The sequence below is a fragment of the Glossina fuscipes genome, unplaced genomic scaffold, assembly GCF_014805625.2.
Source record: "Glossina fuscipes isolate IAEA_lab_2018 unplaced genomic scaffold, Yale_Gfus_2 1, whole genome shotgun sequence".
NCBI classification, from domain to species: domain Eukaryota; kingdom Metazoa; phylum Arthropoda; class Insecta; order Diptera; family Glossinidae; genus Glossina; species Glossina fuscipes.
Window position 1 is genome coordinate 30,811,118 of NW_023998415.1, and position 13,470 is coordinate 30,824,587.

Below are 13,470 nucleotides of genomic sequence, written 5' to 3' on the forward strand. Positions count from 1 at the left end.
CATAATTCTTCGATTTAATTAAAATAACTAAATGATTCATTTTTGCCTCAGTTCGCGCTTGTTGTGGAAGAAAATTATCGAAAAGCAAAGAACAGCATATGTAGAACGTTATTTTTTTCATATAGAACGGGTACAGCCGTCGCATATAAAGTTAGTTAGAGATGCTTATCGCGAGAGCCTGTGCAAATAATACACGTAAACCCACGTGATGCCGGGAATAAAAAAAAAAAACCCTTAACACACAATGAACACTTACACATATAATTGATTAATTAGAATCCATTTATTATTGTTAACAAAAAATTTATAGTTAATAAGAATAGAAATACTTTCAAACATTTCGTTGTGTGGATATTTGGAAAAAAAAAAAGGGGAATAATAAATATATGAATGAATGCGAAAAACAAAAAAAGGGCTTTTAATTGGTTTATTACAACAAAGTCCTGAAGATTTATCGCCGCTTTTATGTGCATGGATGCAGAGAAGTGACTCCATGAACTACTATGCATAAGTTTATTCGGCAGCCAGTGAAGCAGTCACCATCACCTTGTTACACCACCAGCCACGAATCAGAGGGAAGTAATAAAATCGAAGGCAGAAGCAACAACAACAGCAACAACTTATCGGGAGCACTAGGATAGCTGCAGCCGACAGGGAAAGCAGTGATATTCACCAAGTAAACGAACACTACCACCTTGCTTGTACTGTAAGTTATGTTATCTTTTCCTTTAAGCTATCCGATTTTGTTGTTACCCATGTGTGGCTAAGCGTGCGCTGCCACCGCTGTGGCTGAGGTGTAGGGGCGTGCACATGGTGGCCATGTAGGGCCGACGCTAGACGATGACCGACTGACCCACTGGCGACAGACGCACAGCCGGAAACTGACCAGACCTTTTCGTTCATTTAGTTTGTTTTTTTATTATTTCAGTCATTTTATTTTTGTTTTATTTATTTATTTTTTTTTCTTTGTCTAAAGAAAAATTTTTTAAATCCTCGGCGGCGAGGAAAAGAAAAAAATTCAAGAGTTTCATGACACAATGCCTAGAAATAAGTAAAAACATTATAAAGAAACACGGCTCGCCGTTAACTAGCTTACTTACATCACTTCGCTTAGTACGGTTATTCATGTGACGGCTTTTTAAAATAAGGTTCACCTGAGTAGACGAATATGTAAGAACCACGGCTGCCATGGGTGCGACGCTGACGTGATGTGGATTTTTCTTTGGCCATAGCTGTAGTGAGTGTGCAATCGGTAAGGGCATAACGTTTATCGACTGGGCACACACCCATTAGGGGCCAGCCCCCACCTCCGTATTGCTTTCTTTCCCTTCTCCCTCTTTTTTCTGACAGTCACCGTATTACACGGATAGCCAAATAAAAAACAAAAACTGTTATATGAAAGGTAGTCGAAAAAGTGCTACGACCCGCACCATTTTCAGTAGCGTTCGCTCTTGGACAAAAACACGTACCGACATGTGTACCGATAGTAAATTTCATCAAGAAATATCTTAAAGATGGCAGTTGAAAAAATGAAAGCACAACGGACGAACGGACGGACGGACACAATTCTATCTCAAATTCCTCTGGATATTGCGTACATTCGCACAAGCTTTATATAGCTTTGTTTGTAAGTTGTCTAGGGCATCAACGTTAGCTAAGCAAGTAAAACATGCAAAAAATAGTATATAAATGTTTAGAGTTTTCTTAATACTTGAAGGAACCCCCTTTTTGCTTTTTAGTGATTATTTCCTAACATCGCAAAACTCTATATATAGTGAAATGAGTATCTAACTCAGAGTACGAGTTTCCATGCCCAGATACTTGATGCTGCGTGTTATCCGATATATGTATGTTATGTAAAAGAAGATTCACTGCGCTTTACCTACAAATACAGTAAGGAACAGACTAAAAATAGACTAGGGACCTCGAACCTATCCAAAACAATCATATAGGTGGTGGTCTATGCTACGCAGAATTCCCCTTTAGACAGCACTCACATTATCTATTAACGAAGTTTTAGTCTGTGCTAAGAGAAGCCAAGTATAATGGATTTATAGTCTCGGTCACCCTGGTTACTTTCTTGGTAATAGCTTAAGCCGCTGTATTCAGCCCAAAAGGATCCTATAGCAAAAACGGTTTTGATATATTTTCGTGAATTGGTGATATTCTCACGTTTACACACAACCGTGGAGAGTTCGAATATACTTTACACACTTTATTCAATGACATACTAACTTCAATTTTCAAAAATTGAAGAAAAATATGAAAGACAAGTGTACAGATAATGCAAGAAAAAATAATAGCGAAAAATACTAAAGGTAAACGGTCAAAGGGAGAAAATCAAAAGCCAAAGATTGTATTGCTTACGCTCATACATATTTTTTCTTAAGCAAGACGGTGCAAAAGCGCACACAGATATGTCTACCGTAGGGTCGCTATTCACGGCGTATAGACAAGAATGTATAAATTGTTTAGTATGACGGATTAAAGTGTAAAATAACAATACATGTCATGAAAATACTAACAACGATGGAATCGACTGTATACAGTAAATAGTTTAGATATCCATAGAGGCAAAAATTTTTGTTCTTTCTATAACCAGCAACGTAAGGGATGTTGCCTAGACGTGCGGACACGGTAGTGATCAGGAAGAGTCATAGGAAATGTGGAGTGATAAGAGGGAGTTGAGTTTGTGTGTGAACTTTACAAAATGAATGCAGCGGTAAGAAAAAGTTCGTAACGAAGTAGTTCCTTCGTTACAGTAGGTAATTGAGCTTATTTCTGAAAGCCAATTTAGTGGAATTCGCATTTCTCGCTGGAGATAAAGCTGGGATTTTAAGAATAATCGATTTAAAGACAAACGAACAAGCACAAGAACAGGTAGGGATACATATCTTCACTTTGGGAAAATTAATGAACATATAAATCAAGTCCTCGATTTTTTATTAATTGCGGACATACTCGCATGCCGGTTTTGGACTGTATTCACCTTAAGTGTTAGGTCATAAAAAAAGTCTTTGCGATTTTTTCCGCAGGATCGTATTAATGCCTATATATCCTACAAGACTCATCTGATTGTCTTAAACTAACACGTGCTTAAAAGGTGACGTTTCAGCTTACATTTTTTGTGAAGATAGTTTTCTAATTCGTCGCTCGTATACAAGAGGAAATACGCAGCATGATGCTTTTTTGCTATAGAAAAGATAAAACATAAAAACACACGCCGAATAATTTGTGAAGTGAGAATGCTGCGAGTGAACGAAGGACTCAGAAGTGCTTTGCTCGATTTCGCTGCGGAAATTTCGATGTCAAAGATGTATCTCGCTCTGGTTGAAAAAGTCGATGAAATTTTGCAGCTGGTGGAGCAAGACGGGCACGTAAGCTGTCAGGAAAAAGCGAGAAAATAAACACCAGCCACATGACAATTTGCGGAAAAACCGCAACAACATTTTATAAAACTCATTATTTAGATAATCCTAAGGAATGATTTCAGATCGATAACTGCTATACTGCATTAGTAGTTTGTAGCAAATTGCTGGTAGCACTAAACCAAGTCACGGGCTTTCCGGGCGATGCATGTGGTATACCATACTGCGTGACGTTTATTTTCGTAATCAGAAATCAAGCTTTCATAGGCGTATTTGACATGATTATTATAACAAAAAATCTTTTTCAGCCTCTTTTTTCTTTTCTTTTATTAATTTTGCCTTGTGGTCTATAATAGACTTTATTAAATGAACAAAGCCTACTGATCGATGACATGAAATAATAATTTTTGTTCCGTATTAGTTTTAATTAATATCTATTATCTATTATTGTAAATGCCAAAAATCGTTATTGCTTCCTTTCTATCCGAATTTAACACTAAACCTTAATTTTGAACTTTTGATGCTAAAAAAAGTAATTATAAATCACCAGAGAAACTTATTTGTATGAAAATACGCATAACCAGGGTTTTTTTATCGCGCTCAGCGATTTTTTTCGAGAAATTTGAAAGACTGCAAAAGTCCGATTCAATCTATTTTCATTGATGTTCTTGCTTGGGGCAAAAATGTTCACTCAAAACAAAATAAAAACTGGACAGACATTGGATAGACTTATGACAGATAGAAACATTAACTTCGAAAGCCTGGATATTTTTACAATCTTTTTACTCTCTGTAAACATTTCGACAAACTTCATTTGATATGTTCTCGTGTTTTATAGTAGTGTAGCGTATAATACAAAAACTTCTTCTCGCATATTTTTTTACGGTCTCCAACACTGTTTTTATCTCTTTATTGCTATAGAAATCAGCTGTTTTTAGAACACTTCTCTTGGGGTTTTGTGTTTTGTGTAATGCAGAGCAAGTGTTTTGTAAACAATTTTGACCGAATGTGTAAAGAAATTAATAACTACTCTAAGAATATTTAGTTTTTAAGTGAGAAAATAGTTCGCTGAAAATGGATAATAAAAAAGATATTTATAATTTATGGGTGCAATATACTACGAAGGTAAGAAATGAAAGCTATTAAGCGGGTTATAAAAATAATACGTAGACAAAAAAAAAAAAAAAAAGAAAAGATAAATAACTTAAGGTATTAATCATCGTCAACTCGTCCGTAAGGTAAGTAAATAGGTAAAACCTACATTTAAATGTACAAAAAGAATTTATGAAAACATGTCCGGATTGCATTGGAGGCCTAATTTACCACGAAGTGTTTAGGCCGTGATTTGCAGCCTTCACCTCAATGTTATATAATGAAAACGTAATTATATACCTCTATGTTTACATTATTTATTTAAAAGGAGGGTGTTTTCTCTAATTTACACAAACGTTTGCACTAATAGGCCTCTATAAACAATGTGTTTGCAGTTGTTGCTCTTTTAAGTCTTATTATTATTTATATCCATGTTTACTTATCTATTTATATTATTTTAATCTTTTGTTTTTAGAACGAAGAATCATATTTCCGTGAATTCATTGAACGATTTGTAAACATTTGGAGAAGCCAACTACCTTTGGATTTTAGCACAGTTGAATGCCCGTATTGGTATGAAGTTAAACCGGATAATGGTCCCCATTTGGGTCGGTTGCCTGATGAATTATTACCGGCTATTGGTAAATTTATTATTGTCGCTAGTGATCAATGTGCAAATGTAAGTGTACAATGAAAATATGGAAGCCAATATATCTTTACACCCGTCACCATAATTGCACGAACCTTGTCAAGAAAACAAAACAGTTTCGTAGATCGAATAATTTGTACGTCTTTTTTCTGATACGTGTTCAAAATGCTTTAAATAAGGCAAAGCTTAAGTCAAGTCCACGTAATTGTCAAGGATAATTCGATGTTAAAAAAAATCCCTTTCGTACAAAGCTTAAAAATTAGCGCTCATTAAATGCAAATTAATGAAAGTTACGATCACCCCGAAATCATTTTGTCCTTATAGTCACAATATATTGTAGGTGGTGGGTGTCAGAATGGTTGCCCTGAATCTTTTATATATATTATCTATGTATTTTAGGAAAAAATTTCAAATGATACTATACACCAGATATCAGTACTGATTGACTGTCTGGTTGTAATTTGCCGGCATTTTGATAATATTCTAGCTGTTATCAAATATGAATATAAATCTAATTTGATTGCCATTCTAACTCATGTATTCCAACAGGTATGTATACGAAAAACTTTTTTCGTAGTTAGGAAATATTTGCGTGTAGACAACTTATGAGTTACATTTGTTATTCTCCTAGACTTTAAAGAAAAAGAATGTCAGCAACGAAGTTTCACGGTTATTTCGCAGCTTCTCTCAATTCCTGGAAGTTATGTATGATCCATATTTGACATGGCGTAGCTTTCTGCGAAATAATTTTGCTGACTATAAGAAGCTTCCCTACAAACCACATAACGTTCATGTTGAAATTATACCATTTATATACGGTAAGTATACATATATTGCGTTTCTTAAAAAAATTAAATTTCGGCTTTCGTAACACTGGAAATCTTATAAAATACTTTCGGTGACAATGCACTATTCAAAGCGAGTATCTTTGATTTATACAAGTTGTTTAAAGGAAGTCCTATATCAAGCGCCTAAACATTTTTTACGAATCCAATTTAATTAACATAACAAAAAAAATGTGTGCATATGATGAATAGTCTTGGTACTGCTATTGCATATATAAATCCGTTTTTTATCTTTGCAGACTGTTTCCAGCATGACGATATTAAAAAATATCCGGTTATTGGTGAAAGTTTAATTCACGCCTTGGGTGCAATTATTTGTGGATCACAGGTATTTTGAGTGTTTCTATAATTGTTTTTTAAAATTATATATATATATATATAACTTTTATGCAACGGTGTTGGTTTCTACTTTAACATACATGTCTGCTTGCATAACAAATAAATCTAATATTACAGAAATCTATAGCTTCTATTAGTTGTTATTTTGATAAGCAAACTGGTGATGGTATTAAAATCTGTGATAACTTGGTGAGTTAATTAAATACACGTGATTAAAAATATTTCAAATATTATTTTGGGGCTTTCTCTCTCATAGCTTATTCCACTTTCAGTTTGTTGGAATTACCTCTTTAATAATTTTTTTATTTATCTCTTCAGCGTAACGGTATGAGAGCTATTTGCCCGGCTACTGTTTCAGTAGTCATGAAAATACTTGCGCAATGGGAAAGCACCAGTGATCTGCGCGTTATTACACTTAGGTGTTGTGCTTTGATGATTATTGTTCTACAGAAGTCTAGTCCTGAAGAGGTATTTACTTTTTAATATGCTGAGTCCAAACTTTTAGTTATTGAATAAATATGTTTAATTTCTGTTTTCTACAGCGCCAAATAGATTTAGTAACATTAATTAAACTTTACTGTGATGTTCTAGAACAATTAATGACTACAGAACATTTTCGTCAAACTGGTGATACTTTCGATATATCATCGGATGACGTTGATGCTAATGATTTGACAATAGATGTTAATGCCTTAGAATCTACAGTTGATAATGTTTGTGTATTTCTAACGGACAATACAAGTGCGTCATACATTTGTGAGGCAATCGAAGAAACCAGTCTAATGGATGTATTAATATCAATACCAAAAAAAATTAAAGATTGGAGCCTCAATTATGGCCAATTAATGATAAAAGTTATCAATTCTCTGGCTGCCATTACTCGTAATTCTATAAGAATTACCGATCATCTTCGCTATAATGATAAGATAGGTAAACTTTTTGACGGTCTAATGGATTTAGGCTTACCGTCCATAGCTTTATTGGAGGCTTGCATAAACTTGGCGTATAATGAAGAAATGGGTCTAATAATAGTGCCAGAAGTGCTTAATAAATTAATCGATTGGTTGCCGAACATAGATACAAGGGAACAAACGTATTTAAGTGAAAAGGTCTATAAATCGTGCGTCAATAATTATGGAACGTATGTTTGCCTTTAATTGATTTTATTAGGAAATCAAATTAATTGTAATTCTTTTCAATACATTTTTTAGTAAATCAATAGCTTGTGAAAATCGTATTATCCGATCTGTATGCTGCTGCTTGCAAGACTTTCATAAACTTTCCGATACTTGTATACAAAACTGTATAAAACTTATTGAAGAATTAAGTAAACTAAGTATTTTGCCGATTGAGTTAAAAAGCATATTCAGTTTATTGCGTAAAGAAAGTGCATTTCCGCATTCCAAACAATTACTACAAGTAAGTTACAAACAGATTATAAAGAGATGACAGAAATTTCATTTAATTTTTTCTTATCTAACTAGATGCTGGTGACAGTATCGTTGCAAACGTTGAACAGCAGCAATTTGTGTTCACAATATTTTAATTTCACAAAACCCAACGACGGTATTTTGGTAACAGACATAAAAAATTGGTCAATGTCGGGTTCATATGGCTTTATATTTCATATCTTGCTAAGGCTAAACGATAAAGTCGCGAAATCATCTAAGAGCAATAAAACAGAAAATACACAAGAACGTTCAAATTGTCGAAGGATGTTATTGAAGTAAGCAATGATTTTTATGGAAATATATATTTGCACATGTACAAATTTATATTATTACTTAATATATATATGGTGCTTATCATACATTTCTTTAGTTTGCGCACCGCGAGCAATACCGGTTTCGAAGTATTTATACAAAATAGTGGTAACGTAGTGGTAGCAGCTTTAACAAAACGTGAATATCTTACGTCTACAGTGAATTCCAGTGTTCTCTTAGATAGCCAGTGGCATTATGTGACTGTAGCTATAACACCACCAAAACGGCCGTTTTCCTATAGTCAAATTAATGTTCATATAGATTTTATGCAAAAAATAAGTGCGACGTTGAAAGTACAGGCCATTAACGAAGTAAATTGAAATTATACTCAAATGAAATTTTAACACTAAGTCAATTTACCTTTCAGCCGTTTGTCTTTTGTTCGGTCGGCTCTATTCTACCGGAAATCAAAACTCAGCAAGTAAAGGCATTGACAAATACCAATTCCTTACCTAGGTCATCTTCGCAGGATACCAGTCATAGTTATAAAGGCATGTTACCCAGTTTATTGGAGAGAACGCTGTCAACTAATGTATGTTTCCATTTTCTTATGCCTAAAAAAAAAAAAATTGATTTTCATTGTAAATTAGTCGCATGAAATAAATCTTCAGAGTACTTTCGTAACTAGGGGAAAAAAGCTAAGGAAAAATTAAAATGTCCGTCTGACGGATTATCTGCGCAACTATATGTTTATTGTAATATATATAGCGCAATTTTTAACTTATACTCAAAAAAATTCCACTCAAAGAAGGTTTCTGGATCATGTCTAGGTTTATTTAGAATGGGCATAGTACTGCAGGATGCTGATAAAATGTTGCTTTCTTCATTTGAAATTAGTATCTTTAAGCTATCTGTACATAATGCATAAGTTATCACACTAACACGTACTGAATATAGATTCTTGGAATTTTGCGTGAAAAAAGTGTCATTTGCGAGAAATATTACAATTTAACAATGATGTAGAGTAGGCAAACTATTAACATCGACGATAAAGGTGAATACCCGTGACGGTCCTATTTGGCGGAGATGAATGTGATGTATTATATTTGTTCCAGGCAAATGGAACCATCATTAAAAAAAAAAACTACGATTATCAATTGATGCAATCGAGACGAAAAACTGGGCCAATATGCCAAAGGTAAAAATATTGGAAGTTTCCTTTATGAAGAAACTCAGTCTCATATACAAAAATTTACTCAGGAAATATTTGCAATTACCCTCTCCACCGTTATCAGCATTCCAATTAATATAGTTTTCCTTAGATGACTTCTTGTTTGTACAAAAACATTTTTCCCATTCGGATGCCAATATCCGAATATAGACTGTTTTTTGGGTCTCCTTCAAACTCTAAGGTTTCTTCATAGAGAAATTTCATAAATTCGCTAGAAGATGAGCGCAAGCTCAAGCTGCAAATAGAGTATACTATCAGCAAATAACTCCTTAATTTTGCAAACAATCAAAGGTGTTTTGTTTTAACCAAAAGAGACAAACCCAATATAACATTTCAACACTGTGATTGTATAATAAATATGTTTCGATAAGTGGTTTTTAAGAAAATTAAGCGTCAATTATAGATTTACGAATTTATATATCATATCGTTGCATAACGAGAAGTTACTTAAATTTATATTAATAATTATAAATATCATGATATATGGAACATAAGGTACAATTATAGATATTAAAAAATTTAATCCACTATTATTATCCTTATTATTATTAATTTTTTTTTTCCAGGTAACCAATTACTTTACTTTACCTTTGCGTTCGCAAGCATCTTACGACCCGAATGTGAAAAATTTCCCATTAGGTATGCAAGATACTGTATTTGGCGAACAACAATGTCTAAACGGGCAGATTGGCGGTGTTCTTCTAGCCGAACCTACCACCAGTTTAAAAACAATTTTTGATGTCGGCATTAATTTTACCTCCATATTTTCGCAGGATAATGATATACTTGAACTGACTTCACGTTTTGTATTTTGTTATTCACCTGGTGCTTATTTGCAAAATACTTGTTTGGATTTAATACCGATCGGCAAGTATATGGGCTTGGTGCAAGCTCAGCATTGTCGTATTGTGAAAATCCAAGACACTATTAATAGCATTGGTGGCATACAAGCTATTTTACCCATTCTACATGATATTGTCAAAAATCAACGCGATGACATATATGTTTCTGGTGGTGACGAAGAAACTTCTGAAAGTGAAGAGATTACTAAAACGCCTTTAGCTGAGGAGTTTTCCGATTGGGAAATGCTTACCTCAAACTCTTACACTGAATGGAAAATGCTACAGTATCCCGTAGCGGGTTTCATGTGCTTCCTGCGTTATCTTGTGCATGAGCATGAAAATAATCAAGAAAATCTTTTAAATAGTGAATGCCTATCTATCGTAGGAATGATGCTACAAAAGTGTTCGATGAGAATATTTAAAGTCAACACTCTTATGGGCACCCATTTACTCATAGAATCCCTTCAGGGTCATAAAACAGTTGGTGGACGATCAAATTTGGCATTATTAGAAGATCTTTACACCAGCATCGCTTTTAACTTTGACATTTGGGTTCATATGAATTTCCAAATAACTTTGGGCCATGTTCAGTATTTAAGTGCCATGATTAAAAATGATCGTAAATATTTTCGAAAAAAATTTGGTATTCAATACTTTTTAGACGTTATACGTCAATATTATAGCGCACCGGAAAATATGACACCTGAGGATGCAATGACTATACGTTCTACTTTGTATGCAATTGTCAGATTTTATTTACAAAAAGATGTTAACATCAAGGAAATAGTAACGATAATTGCCTTTTTATCATCTGTCAAACAAGATCAAGTACTAATCGAGTTTCTTGACATGATGGCTATGCATGTAAAGGGGAAAAATTGCCGTGACCAATTAATCCTATTAATGCATGAACCGCAGACAGCCAATTTATTGTATAATTATTTCATTGACAAGAACTACAGTTGCCAATTGCAAGAGGCAGCTATAAGGGTAGGGGCGAAGAGCTAAACAGTAATTTTGCATATATATATATATATATATATATATATTTTTTTTTTTTTTGACTTTTCAGTTTATAAGCAGTTTATTAAGCACTTCGCGTGTTCATCCTAAGTACAAGCAAATAATGCGTTTACATGACCCTGCCGCAGATGTATCATTGTTCCCGGGTTTTTTCTCTTACACCATACCCATGACATTGAGCTATACTATCTTATTCCATATGTTAGACGAAATGCTTACGTCGGAAATTGACTATTGTGGTTTAATATTTCTTATACATCATGTTAGTTCTTGTGAATTACCGGTTAAGTTAGAGGTCGCAAAACGTCTACTACAGACTACGTTCACTAACGAAAATTCGCCTTATTCTATAGCGAAGCAAGCTGGTTGGCAGGAATCTATCGCTCGATTGCTAATACGAAAACCGATAGACAATATGAAACCCGATGAAGAGAAACGTAAAAGTTTTGGAATAAATTTGGATGTTTTGCTCGAGGATGAAAACGAATTTAACAATCAGGGAGATTTGATAAGTTTTTGTGAACAACATTTAGAAATGGAAAATCAAGATCATGGTGAAGGCGTTTTAAGTTTAAATGAAATACAAGCCAGTGTAACTGAAGCAGCCAATGTTATAGAGTCCGAGATAAAAGGTGAAAAAAAGATTTGTCGCATACAATTATTTTAATATTCAGTTGACGAAATGAAAAAACAAAAACCTTTATATCTATATATATATATAGAATTAGCTGAATCGGTATCGGGAGCAGTAGTGGAAAATGTCACTTCAGTGTTTTCGGTTATCCGACAAACTACTCACGACATTCAAGACACTTTCGAATCCTTTGCGATGGGCTCTTCTACTGATTCAACAGAAGCGGTAAATGATTTATTTTACAATTTTGTTCTAAAGAAAGTTTTCATTTGCGTTTTCGCTGAAGGTTTCCCCTAAACAACGTCAGGATTCGTTGAGCTCAGATAGTTCCTCACAGTCACCTCAAGGAGCCAGTAAAAAAAACGATTCCTTTGAGGTAAATTGAAATAAATATATTAGGTGGAGTCGTAAGTAACTTTCGTTTCTTTATCAGACATTTATTTCGCTTTCATTGAATAACAAAATTATATTAATTTAACAGTTGATTGTGAGGTATTCAAGCTTTATGCTGTACCTCTTGTTAATTGGGGTGGATTTTGCTCTAACATTGCCTTTAAAAGATTGTCGGCAAAGTCGGAAGGACGTTCCGTATCTTAAGGTCGTATCTCCAAACCAATTTCTAACTGCCCGATCAGTTATCAATGCTCCACCATACGTGCTGCATATTTTTCCAGCTGTCGCCTTAGCGCTATTGCCTTGTTTAAATTCCCAAAGTATTGCATGTCGAATATACACTTTTTGACTCTCCATTTCGAGAGGTTAAAAAAAAAACAATGGAATGTAACATGCACCACATAAAGCAGTTAACAGAAGGCTAACTAGTGAAAACCGAAACTCGTTTGTTTCGGTCACTTATAGGGGACAAATATGAACAATTGTTTCTATTTAGCTGCATCGGAAATTACTTATGACTCGACCTAATCGAATAGAATTAAGTTGCTATGACGAACCTGCTACACAACTATTTCTTAATATAATGAACATACATTGGTATTTTTAGACAAATTTGAAATTTTCTCAGGATGGTGAAGTGAATAGCGAAGAGCAATTGGTGTATTTAGTTTCCAATATATTGTTTACCATATTTTGGCGTGGTGTACCTAATGATCACATTGACTGCTGGAAAGAACGCGGTCAAGTACTAGGTTGCATTAATTTATTGGCCCTTAATAATGAGTTAATGACTTCTCATTTATCGCTGAGATTAAAAATATTGGAAATGGCTGTACAAGCTTCCCTATCTGATTTAGCTCAACATGGAAGTCAAGTTTTGATTAATCAAGAGGTACGTAGCTGTCTTTTTTTTTTTATTTTCATAGGCGGTTTTTTTTTTTCATTAGCTTCCTTTTCGTATAGAATGCCTCACATATTTTACGTATGGTTTATGATTTAGTCGTTTTGGGCTCAAATGAAGATGAATCGAAAAAATGTTCCACAAAATTATTGGATGGAGTTTTGGCTCTTTTGGACGCTTTAATGATATTTCAGCAAGATTCTTCGGACGATTGGTCAGATATGGTACGTCTCTGTCTAGGTTTATTACTTAAATGTTCACATCACCCTGATCCTGGTGTGGTCGCAATGGCAACCGCAAGACTTCATGCTAATTTAAAATGTCGCAACACTGAAAATCCCAGCGAGTTAGCCTATTTGTTATTCTCCATTAACAGAGCTTTGGATAATGCCATTGAAGGTACATTTAAAAGTATTTCATTATAAATTCCTTTTTTTTTTTTTTTTTTTT

General features: G+C 34.1%; 1 protein-coding gene across 2 annotated transcripts in view; it reads left to right on the forward strand.

Annotated features, from left to right (window-relative positions):
• Positions 1-4,405: 4,405 nt before the first annotated feature.
• The window catches only part of LOC119645266 (neurobeachin-like protein 1), a 100,556-nt gene continuing 91,491 nt past the window's right edge, over positions 4,406-13,470 (forward strand). The window contains exons 1-18 of one of the 2 annotated variants that reach the window (XM_038045378.1): positions 4,406-4,493; positions 4,936-5,139; positions 5,509-5,658; positions 5,741-5,927; positions 6,194-6,282; positions 6,411-6,482; positions 6,612-6,761; positions 6,836-7,434; positions 7,505-7,712; positions 7,778-8,019; positions 8,115-8,367; positions 8,424-8,588; positions 9,794-11,059; positions 11,142-11,724; positions 11,815-11,951; positions 12,013-12,102; positions 12,727-13,011; positions 13,083-13,419. In XM_038045378.1, coding sequence (XP_037901306.1) covers positions 4,443-4,493; positions 4,936-5,139; positions 5,509-5,658; positions 5,741-5,927; positions 6,194-6,282; positions 6,411-6,482; positions 6,612-6,761; positions 6,836-7,434; positions 7,505-7,712; positions 7,778-8,019; positions 8,115-8,367; positions 8,424-8,588; positions 9,794-11,059; positions 11,142-11,724; positions 11,815-11,951; positions 12,013-12,102; positions 12,727-13,011; positions 13,083-13,419 — 5,068 coding nt within the window. In that variant the 5' untranslated portion in view covers positions 4,406-4,442. The remainder of the gene's footprint in view (positions 4,494-4,935; positions 5,140-5,508; positions 5,659-5,740; positions 5,928-6,193; positions 6,283-6,410; positions 6,483-6,611; positions 6,762-6,835; positions 7,435-7,504; positions 7,713-7,777; positions 8,020-8,114; positions 8,368-8,423; positions 8,589-9,793; positions 11,060-11,141; positions 11,725-11,814; positions 11,952-12,012; positions 12,103-12,726; positions 13,012-13,082; positions 13,420-13,470) is intronic. The other variant, XM_038045379.1, reaches the window with a different exon arrangement.